Source organism: Protobothrops mucrosquamatus, unplaced genomic scaffold, assembly GCF_001527695.2.
Source record: "Protobothrops mucrosquamatus isolate PMUCROS unplaced genomic scaffold, P.Mucros_1.0 scaffold3936, whole genome shotgun sequence".
NCBI classification, from domain to species: domain Eukaryota; kingdom Metazoa; phylum Chordata; class Lepidosauria; order Squamata; family Viperidae; genus Protobothrops; species Protobothrops mucrosquamatus.
Genome location: NW_015389880.1, coordinates 56,535 through 68,484, shown reverse-complemented (window position 1 = coordinate 68,484; position 11,950 = coordinate 56,535). Strand labels below are relative to the sequence as shown.

Genomic DNA, 11,950 nt, shown 5'->3' with positions numbered 1-11,950 from the left:
AAACACAAGCAGTCAGTGCACCTACAGATTTAGGAGGTTTTTCTTTCTACTTGCTGTCAATTTCTTTGGAGGAAGAGACATGGGAGCCAGCTGTAAACTGGTTTCCAAGATCTCGAAAATTTGAGGCTACTATGATTTCTTGGGGTGCAGTACACCCCAAGAATATCGGCAAAAGAATATCAGCAAGGATCCTTGCTCTTCATTTGGGGAATCGCCATTTTATTTCATTCTGCACTCATTTCCCTGTGTGACCACATTTATTCTTTGGTTATTGAATTGCCGTCTTTGGCTTATCTTGAATACAATGATGGGAGGCTGCACCACACAAGTTGGAAAAATGTAGCATACTTACTGTGAGAGCAGACAGGACAGCACTCGCCATCAATAAAAGTTGGACGGACACAATGCACAGGCGGGCATGTCATTTTATTGCACACCGTTTTAGAGTTCTACATGCAAAAAAACGGCCAGATTATAATGCAGAAATGGTCAACTAAAGACATCTCTTTAAAAAAATTAGAAACATGCAAATTTTTGAAACTGAATTGGGTAAGCTGGTTTTCTTTTTGATAAAAAAGATATACCACATGATATAAAATTGAATTTGCTATTTTCATGCAGTAGCACACATATCTCCAATGAGATATCGCTCAGAACTCATGGTCTTGGTCAAGAGGAGTTATGGATAGTGTTTCCATCCTGGTCCTTCTGTTATATTCCTCTCAGTCACAATCTTTGTTCTTTAGTCTACATCCAGAACATCCGTGGAGGTAAGAGTAGAGGTTAAAAAAAAGCCAAGTTGGCAAGATACATCCATCATGATGCAAACTTTTTGTTCATGTATGACTAATCAACAGATGTATAAAAGAGATGGGGCTTTCATTGCATGCACCATCTTGCTTTTTTGGCACCTTCTCATTCATGTTGGATAAGTTGGATGGGGAACAGGGAAAGAGATTCAGGATAGCAATACTCTAGAACAGGGGTCCTCAAGCCCGGGTCCATGGACTGGTACCAAGCCACGGCATGCCAGAACTGGACCACACAAACAAGCAAAGCCCCATCCACGGGATGCAGGCAGCACACAAAACCACGCCCCCTCCGGTCCACAGAAAAACCTCTCTACATGTAACTGGTCCCTGGTGCCCAAAAAGTTGGGACCTCGGCTCTAGAATCTGTCAGGATGCATATAGAAGGTTATAGGTTTATAGCTTTAATTTGGCAAGATTCTGTCCATTAGGTGCAAGCAAATAAAGGGCTAGAATTTGATTGGATCTCATTGTCTCATCTCTGGGGTTGGGCCTGACATATACATGTTCTTCTTCCTATCAGCTCCCAAAGTACCATTTTCCATAGTGGATGTTCTACAAGCGAAGACCCTGTTGCACACTAGGTCACTGAAGATGGTAAACAAAATCTCACAGCCTGCCCATTATAAGAAGTCTAAGAAGTCTAAGAAGTCAAAATGTTTCATTTCATCCTCACTTTGGAGCTTCTAAGCTTCTACTTCTACGTCCATTAGTATGATGGCATAATAAAACTAAAATCTGAAGCATTTCATCAATAATGGTAATTGGCTCAAGTATAAAGAGGCATTTGTTGATACCACATTCCATCACTTCTATATAATGAGGATGTTGCAGAAAGGAGGAAGAGCTGGGTTACTAAAAGGTGAAGAGTATAAGGAGAATTAGGAGATGGTCTTCACTGTGAATGTTTTCATCATAAATGATCTTCATATAAAGGAAAACCCTGCTCAGCTTATCATAGCAAAATTAAGATGCTATGTAATTCCAGTGGCCCAAGTCTGGGATCTATTGCAATTATTCCTCAAAGACTTTCACATGGCCTGGATTATGAACTGATCACCATTTTATAATTAAACATTGTATTTCCTGTGAAAAAATTCCTACTTTTTGTTTGTTTAATTCAATTTATATGATTGATCATCTCACCATAGTGAGTCTGGGTGGCTAACAAATTAAAAACACAACCAACAATGAAAATAAAATATACAACCAGCAGCCACAGTTTTTTAAAAAAACCAAGCAAACAATTATTTGCATAGCCACCTCATGGATAATAACTGACAACCCAATGTCTAAGCCCATGAACATAGCTATTGTTAGGGCCAACCTAATTTATGGGGGGGGTGTGATGTTCCACAGGGCAGGTGCAATAACAAGAAAGGCTGTCTATGGGCCCCATAATCTGCCCCTTCTGCTGGATCTAATAAGATGGGTAGGAATAATTGGAAGAGGTAGTCCCACAAATAAATTCCTGTTCGTGGTACCTTAGCATTTGATTAAGGTTTGAAATAACAATCTATCACTCCATGAGCTAAATATTAAATTTGGAACTGGCTACATTCTATGCAATGGGATTTAGAGCACAATTAGTATAGTTAGGATTACAAACTATCTTTACCCTATTAACACTTGTTGTTCAAGATCCTACATAGCACACTGGAATGGTTTGTCTTGTTATTTTTTTTTAAATACATCAATTAAATTCTTTATCATTCCTTCTACATTCTTTTGCCTGTGTATGGAAATAACAGTCCAGATCAAAATCTTATAAGCAACAGAAATGGAAGTTTATTAAGACTGTCCATTGGTGTTTTTTCATTCATCCTGCACATCAATGCAGACTTTAAAAACATATCATGACTGAGATAAGGAAACAGTGTATAGTTTGAAAGGAGTCTTAAAAGGCTCACCTGGCAGCTACATTTTGTACAGCTGTCCACAACCCAGTGTGAGTTATTTGCAAATTCACGGCCATCTTGCCAGCAAGCAGTCTGGTTCTTGAGTGTTTTGTTGGGACCAAGCAACTCTGATACAATTTTGTTATTCTCCTCTGACTGTACAATAAAAAGATGAACCGTTACATCATGAATACATCATGAACAAATAAATGTGAAATTTGACCTGCAATTAGTTTAGAAATGCAAAATACTTAGAAAGGACATTATTTGTACCCAGCTAATGCATCAGTCAAAAAGGAAGCAAACAATTCAATTGCCATCTTTTTGGGGGGAAGGGTGAGTACAAATATCAATTAATGTTGACAAGTCACACCTGCAGTAAGTTCTGTGGGAAAACTATTCCTCCAGTAGAACTTTATTCAGTACCGGATTCCACTCATCCAGCAGAGATTAGACCACTTCAGATCTATTTCAAGGGTGTGGAGAGTGTCAATGTGGTATGATACTTCAGGTCCTGGAAGAGAACTAGGGAGGTCCAAATGGCTTTCAGCCAGAGAAACTAACTGGATGACCCGAGTCATTTGTTCTCAATCCCACCTACTTCAAAGAATTACTATTAGAGGAACAAGATAAGAGAGAGCCTCATGCAAGACAGTTTCTGATATGGGAGGAAAAGAAGAAATAAGTCAACAAGCAGGCAAATAAAAATGTGTGGATTTGATTAACAGCACAGAGTTGGCTATAATGTTAACTATGATTCAAAAAAAGATTGAAGCATTTTGGAATGGGCATAGGTTTGCCAGCTGAAATATTTTCCTATCACCTGTTTCCAAAGTATATGCCAAATGAATAGAGAAATGGGCCAGCAGAAGAGCCAAAAAGGAATAGATAAGAGTCAAGGCAGAGAGGAACTTAACTGCCTCTCACTAAATTCCAACAGGACCAAGAAAAAACAAGAAAAAAAATTCTAAGTCATTTCAATATTCCAAATCCAATGAGATCATCTCTTCCAATCAACTTTCTACTCTAGCCTGGAGCCCCATTACAGACCCATACAAACCCACATCCAATTCAGCCACCCTAACGTTAGCTTGAAAGCCAATTTGGTGTCGTGGTTAAGGCATCAGGCTGGAAACTGGAAGTCTGTCAGTTGTAGTCCTGGCTAGGGCATGAAGCTGGCTAGGTGACTTTGAATCAGTCACTTTCTCTCAGCCCTAAGTATTAAGCAATGACAAACCACTTTTGAAAAATCTTGTCAAGAAAACTGCAGGAACTGGACCATGAAGCCTGCAAGAATGGGACACGATTGAAGACAAAAAAAAAGGTAACTCAGTTTAGTCTTGGTTTGGCTATTTAATTTACATGTCGCTAAACTCATAGAAAATTGTGAAGTAAGTTATTCTGTGATCTCAGTGAATTGAATTCAAGTATGACCAAGTCTGGAACCAGCCTACTGTGAAAAGCATGACACATTCATCATATATTATATTACATAGTCTATGGCTTAGAATCAGCAAAGAGGAACTTCTTAGGCATTATGTATTCTAGAATAGAATAGAGCTGGAAGGGACCTTGGAGGTCTTCTAGTCCAGCCCCCTGCTCAAACAGGAGAACCTAAACCATCTCAGACAGGTGATTGTCCAGTCTCTTCTTGAAAATTTCCAGTGATGGAGCACCCATGATTTCTGGGGGTAACCTGTTCTACTGGTTGATTGTCCTCACTGTCAGGAAGTTTCTCCTTAATTCCAGGTTGCTTCTCTCTTTGATCAGTTTCCAACCATTGTTTCTCATCCTTCCCTCTGGTGCTCTGGTGAACAACCTGACCCCCTCTTCCTTGTGGCAGCCCCTCAGATACTGGAATACTGCTATCATGTTTATCTAGTTTAAGGGTGGGAAAGAAACTGTGCTTTGGGATTCTAATTATGAATCCTAGTAGAATATTAAGCAAAAGGCTTAATATGTGATCTTTATCCTTATCAAGGTTTTGTCCCTTAAATAAATAAGTGTGCATATCAGTGGTGGGATTCAGCCGATTCGCACCAGTTCGGCAGAACAGGTAGGTAATTTTTTGTTGTCCAGGCCCAGAATGGACTTCCGGAAGCAGCATCCACACAGAGAACCAGTTGTTCACATATTTGAATCCCACCACTGGTGCATGTGTATGAGAGAGAGAGACAGACAAACCCTCATAATTACTGAAAGGTTTTTAGTCATGTGAACCCTGAAGGTAGATTAGAATTTCCATCACCCATTGCTGGAAACAATGGCCAATGTAATCCAACTATATTCTGGGAATGCAAGGCTGGAAACTACTTAGAACAAGAATGACTGGAGGTACCTACCACACTTTTCAATTTGTCAGACAAGCCATTAATAACAACTCGTAGTCCATGGAGTTCAGCAAACATAGACCCAAGCTCTTCACAAGAGCGATCACAGAATTCAGCTTTCTTCTCTGTGTTTTCTCCAACATACTCTGTCATGATTGAAGGACTGAGGTGAAGGATCTCTGTGTTCTCATTAATAGTGTTCACTTCAGCTGCAAAGAAAGAAAACAAAATGAGAATACCAAACTATTTTCCGCTGATTGTAACCTTTGATTAAAATTATACAGTACATTGATGGATTAGATGGACTTCAAAAGGATCTCTCCTGGAATAGGTTCAATTCAAATTATATCACGGAAGAAAAAAAGTTGAATACCAACTCTTTTCAATTATTCCTTTCCACAGCTTAGATCCCAAATCTACGGAAATATCCTCTCCTATCTCAGAAGGTAATGGAAAAGTTCTTTAGAAATGCCATAGAAAGCTGTTAAACTAGTGCAATTCATTTACAATCATAATATGCATCATATACAACATTGCCATTCTGAAGCCTTTTCAATATTCTGGATCCTGGCAGAATTTTACTTTAAAAATGGAGCGAAAAAGTAATGTAGTTAAAATAAATGTTTGTGTCTTAATCATTTTCCTTCAGAAATGACTGCATAGTAGGAATGCTAAGGCGCAAACATTAAAGATACCATAATCATCCTTTTTAAGGACTTTTAAAAGTCCCAACAACTTGCTTGAACAAACTTAGAATTTTGTTAATTATTGGAGACACTTCTTAGCTTCACTGAATAAAGTTGAGTAGCAGGCATGTGGCTTCAGGAAAATAATTCTGCATTGACCAATTATACTTTCTTTTGTAGGATGTCCACAGGGTGTGGACACAGCCATCATCTTGTCTTTGTTTATACCCTGCAGACACCCTTGGAAGAGAGATAGAGAGAATATGGTATCACCAATGAGATGAATATGTTATGGAAAGTTGGCCCCAATTTTGAACTTGGCATAATTACCATGGAAGTGCAATCATTTGGATTGGATTCCAAAATCTTTTGATGTTCCAGCCAGGAGTTAAGTTTGCTCCTTTCCATAGCCCAAAGTTGTATTCAATAATCAAATCCAAAGCACTGCACAACCCTAATAATTATTCTGCTGTTTCAGAAGAAGGACGGGGTTATATGGAAATCAGGACCTTCATTCACCTTTGACATTGCTTTTCTTCTGGGATAATGCTGTGAATGGCATACATGCACCACGTTATGTTGGTCTAGCTGAGAGAGTGGAAGGTAAATGGGATGGAGGAAAAGGGATGCCCCCTCTCTTCCTCCACTTTACTAGGCACTCTGAAAATCAAATGGATAGGGAGACGGGATGAAGAGCCTTCTGAAACCTATTTTGAGGGTTTGAAAGAGTATGCTCCACCGTGAGAAGAGAAATCTGTCCCCACATTTTGCCCTAAGTGATCTTTGCCTTCTTTGGCTTTTTTCAGGCACAAAAAGTAAGATTAAGGGTGGGGAGTATTAAGCATACTGAAAACCCCACTAACAAGAGCAGGGGGTAATCCTGACAAAACAGGTCTAGGATTGCGTTGTATGGATTTTCCGCTCATCTTTTATCGTATAAACCCTATTTTCCACTCCACAAAACTGAAGAAATGAAGTTTTCCTAAGTGTTACTATTTCAATGTATGTTTCACTCCCTTTGGATAGACAACAGCCTTTCTAAACCGAGTTGGCAGAAAGCTGCACATTTCTGTCAGAGCATGTCTAATGCTGGTACAATGCTTCTTGGCAGCATTTTTTTGCTAAAAGAACAAATGCTGTTTTTTTTAAAAAAAAAGATAAATTCAGAGGCACAATTCCTAAACTCCAGATTCTTGGCATACGTTTGGGAACTACAAGTGAAGCGGCTTGCTCTCAATATAACTAAGATGGATAGAGTTTTAGAGTTGGGAACAGCCAATTTGCATGCAGATTGTTGCAACAAAAGTATTCCTATGTTTAGTATGGCCCATACCAGGTTCTTAACATAACATAAGAACATAAGCAATGAACTGGCCCATTTAGTCCAGCTATCTGTTCTCACAGTGGTCAACCAATGGCATAAAGAAGCCCATTAGTCTCTCAGCAGATGGCCTTCAGAGGCAGCCACCTTGCCATCAGGGCTAATAGACATTGATCCCCATGTCTTCCTTGAATTGATCAAATAATCCACTGTGCAAGATGATCCTCTCTTCAAATATTTAGTTGAAATCTGTTTCCTTGCCATTGCATCTTCATCTAAAAATTGTTTCTGTATTCTCCATGATCACTTCTTTTGAAACAAATTTGGAAACCCATAGTTTGTCTTGTTGTGTAATTTTAATTTTCAGAATGGTCTGAAAAATTTAGAACTCGTGGAACATGTAGATTCCATTACATTTTAGCATTATATGCCAGTAAAGAGAAACTAAAACAGCATTCCCAGAATTCTTATTTCAGAATATTTTAATTATTTGTTTTTATTTCATAAATTTTTAAGCCATGTCCCATGTCCAAATATCTAATGGTATCTTCCTTAAGCAAAGGGCAAATTATAAGAACCATGGCAAAAAGAAAGGTCTTTTAGAAGTTGTCCTCTAGAAGTTGCTATTTAAAATGTTCAGAAACCTGCTGGTATTTCTTCAATTGCATTACTAGTGATTGTAGAGCAGGGGTCTTCAAACTTGGCAACAGACTGACATCACCATGTTATGCCTAGTTATAGTAGTGCAAATCAATAGGAATACCAGAATGGAAATATAATAATACCACAATGTCAAAGTGGCTAAATAGGAGAAAAGTGGATATTTGATCTGTGAATAATCCGAAATACAACTTTCATCAAAGAAAGACTGGCAGCGGAAAGTCTTACTGCTAATGATAATTGATTTAATTGTGGTGTCAACAGCTAACTAAATGCTTTTCCAAAGTGTATAATGAATTCTTTCCAGCACTGAGAAATTCGAATTACTTGGCTATTTTAAGACTTCAGACTAGAAACCCTAAAAATGCAACACTGCACAATGGAAAATTTATCATGAAGTGGAATATGTTTAAATGTCAATTTGATGGAATAAAATGACGCCTTCCTACCATGTAGACACAAAAGTGTAATAGGCTGCTCACATGCAACATAATTAATGTGAGATTATGACATCAACCTCAACTGGGTTTTGACCAAGCATATTAAGATTGCAATCATCATAATGGATCCAGAGGCAGTCCAAACAGTAACCCCCCCCCCAAAAAAAATCCTGTTGGCAATTGATATCCAGCAAAAAACAATATTAGGTGTTCCACCATCACCCCTGATCATTTGCATAAGATAATTCTAATTGGTCCATTTAATATGATTTTATATGTACTTAGATAAGGCTATTTCATCTTTCTTTGTCTTTGGCTCTCAATGCAAAAATATATCCCAAATGAATGATATCTTTGTGAGATGTCATATCTATTCAATTTTGCTTTAATGGTACTTAATAAAAAAATCTAAACTTTTAAAGATATCAGATGGACTCTAGATCACATGCCAACTTATTACATTTTGGGTGGATGTTCACTGATTTTATAGTACACTTTAATATTTAGGCAATTGACTTGTCAGTTCTATTTTACATGGGATAATAGCTTATGACTTTTCAGGTATTTTCGGCCCTGATTTCTTGATGCACTAGCTTTGGTGGATAGGAATTGGAATCCAACAACATTTAGAAAGGCAGAGATTACCCAATCCCACTTACTTCTTTGGAAAAATAAATTTTGGGAGATAGGATTGACTAAAATAAACCAATCAATGAAGTACTGAGTTGGAAACCAGGGTTTCTAAAACCTGCAGTTCATTATTCATGAGGTATATGGTATTATATTTGGGAAGTATAAATTTTAATTTTTTTGACTCTCCACTTTACTACTTACATAATTATAACACAAAAGAAAGGAAGCTGTTCTCCTTTTTCATAAAACTATTGAAAAGTTTTTGAAGTCCTTCCTTCCTTCCTTCCTTCCTTCCTTCCTTCCTTCCTTCCTTCCTTCCTTCCTTCCTTCCTTCCTTCCTTCTCTTTATAGGTATGAAATCTGACTGGGTGACTTTGGAGCAGTCAAATCTCAGCCTAACTAACCACACAGGTTGTTGTTGTGGGGAAAATGGAAGGAGGAAGGTGCAATAGGTATGTTCACTGCCTTGAGTTATTTATACAAATAATAAAGGTAAGATAACAAAATAAATGCAAAGGCCCATGTTTGGTAGGAGTTGTAGTGAGAAAACAGCAAACAGAACAGTTCATGGTTAATTTTATTATCAACTATACCAGTGATGGCAAACCTTTTAGAGACTGAGTGCCCAAAAACCGCCCCCATCCCTGTCCCTCTCCACCATGCCCGCTGGGCCACCCACCACCTCCACAGCCCGCCACAGATCACCCAGGCAGCCCAGCAGCGCCATGGTGGCCACACCCTCCACCCGTGCCCCACAGCATCATCTGCATGCGATGGGGTGCAAGGGCGGAGTCTTGTCCCCGCTGCCCAGCTACCATGTTCTTGGCTGCACTGCTTCACATGAGCTGTGCCCGGGGCTGACTCTCCTTTGGGGGGGGCTGCTGGTGAGGGGGCCATGGGAGGAGGCGGGGCTGGGACAACGGTGCATGTGTCCACAGAGAGGGCTCCGAGTGCTGCCTCTGGCACGCGTACCATAAGTTCACCACCACTGAACTATACTAAACATTTCATTCTATTAATTTACACTTCCATTCTTTTCTTCTCCCCTTTACCACCCGTTACACTCCCTTTTGGATTCAGCCTAACAGAGAAGGAAAATGTTGTGCATAAATCCAGAATTAACAATGCCACATCTTGTTCTTACCTGATTGACTTCTCTGGCACCCTTTATTGCGCAAAATATCCTCTACGGTAGTTCCAAAAACCAGAAAAAGATTTTGTAGGAGACCCTGAAAACAGAAAGACATTTTTCTCATATATGTTAGGGATATGTTGTTGACTGTTTTTTTAACTGAATTTAACAATGAATAGATTAACAAATGCAACTTTTATTATGATAAAAATGTTTCTCAAATACATTGGTTCATGGATAAAGAGGCGTTTCTATGGCACGGAGTTAATATTCCACCAGCTGTCTTTATAATGCATTTTCAAAAGTTCTAATGTTCAATGTGATGATACATAAACACAATAATAAAGGAGAAATAAAGAATCAGAAGACCATAATTTAAAGATTTTCTTAACATGAACTTCATCAGATGATCTTAGTCAAGTGATTATTTCTTAGTGTAAGCAATATCACTGGATCACAATAAAATCATGATAAGATGATGGAATCCCATAGAGGAAAGATGTTAAAAACTACAATGACTCTATACTATAGAGCAATATGACAACATTCATAATATAGTAGTTGGCACATATTGGCTTCTAATACCCAAATCCTGGGATGATGCTGAATATTTTCTAATAACAATTAGAAATAAATAATTTACCAGCCTTATGAAATTATAGTTTCCAGCATTCCTTGGAAAGAGATTAGTTAAAAGTAATCTTTAGTTGTGTTTTCTTCTAGATGGATTTGTAATCTGAGTTGTAAAATAGTAATATGTGTTTACCCAATTACATTCTATTCCTGGTGAATAGTTGAGAACTAAGAAGGTTAACTACTTTTCTATCCTAATCAGTTAGTAGACCTAAGAAAAGGCAGAAAAATTAAAAATGGAAAACTCACTCCAATCTTCAGCCTTCATTAGTGCAATAAGGTATCTACAGCCCAACCAGTGGTCTGAGTAATAAAAGTTTAAATCCGAGGACATCTGGAAGGCTACAGATTTATCACTCATGTTCTAGAGAGTAAGAAAGCAATTTCTAATTTTCCTTTTTCACCCTTCAGATGCAGACTGAAGAAAAAAGATACACATGTCTCCACCTCAGTGTGACTAACATGGAATGAATGTGTAATTCAACATCTTTCAAACAGTTTGGATAGATGTATTGTAGTTGTGAAAAAAATACAGCTGTTAGCATCTGTATCCATCAATTGACGCTAATCTACCAATTAGCACACCCCAGTCTAGAATTCCCACAGTCTAGAAATGCTATGAATAAGATTACAATCCTTTATGTAAACTTTTTTGAGTTCTATTCAACTCATTTGGACTTGCTTCTAAAAAATGTGACCCACTGGACTGTTAATAGCCATGTGTATGAGATGGATGACCTATAAATTTACTAAATAATCAAGTCTACTTTTCCCCAACCTGTAGAGTACAACTGACTGTTTCTTATTTAAAATCAAACTAGTATGCTCAATTATTTACAAATAAATCCTGAGCTAAAGAAATACCATCGATTGAAAGACAGAATAAGATTTCAATTTTTCATAAGATTGAAACCCCTCAATCTGAAGCAGCCTCTGCCTCCACAAAAATGCCCATTAAGTCCTTTAACTGTTCTTTTTGGCACAGACAACAAAACCAGTTTTATCTTTTTTTTTTTACAACAGTGTCTTGAATGTGGCTATGTACTGTTAAATCCTTGTTATGTATTATTTAATTTCTTTGTTTATATTGCCCCAAGTTCTTGATAAGCAAAGGTAATAAGTCAGAAATAAATAAATTACAGATGGATATACTGGACTCATATACTTCGGTTCTGCAAAAGAGAAACCCTAGTTGAGCAGCCCTTATTTTATTTACTTATTGATTAAATTTATATGCTGCCCATTGTCCTGATAAGATGACTCTGTTTTAAGTGCTTCCTTAAGATGATACCATAATTCAAAGAAACAAAGCAATCCTTGCAAAATATTGTTTCAATAGCTCCTACTTAAGTATCCAAATTCCAAAGTTGCCTTTTTTCCCTTCTTGATGTCATACAACATGCGGTCA

General features: G+C 37.9%; 1 protein-coding gene across 1 annotated transcript in view; it reads right to left on the bottom strand.

Moving 5' to 3' along the window:
• Window positions 1-290: 290 nt before the first annotated feature.
• LOC107298391 (thrombospondin-2-like) overlaps window positions 291-11,950 on the bottom strand; it is a 13,418-nt gene continuing 1,758 nt past the window's right edge. Inside the window, exons 2-5 of the mRNA XM_015827766.1 lie at window positions 9,922-10,006; window positions 5,050-5,246; window positions 2,720-2,863; window positions 291-449 (exon numbers count right to left, since the gene is read on the bottom strand). Coding sequence (XP_015683252.1) covers window positions 291-449; window positions 2,720-2,863; window positions 5,050-5,246; window positions 9,922-10,006 — 585 coding nt within the window. The remainder of the gene's footprint in view (window positions 450-2,719; window positions 2,864-5,049; window positions 5,247-9,921; window positions 10,007-11,950) is intronic.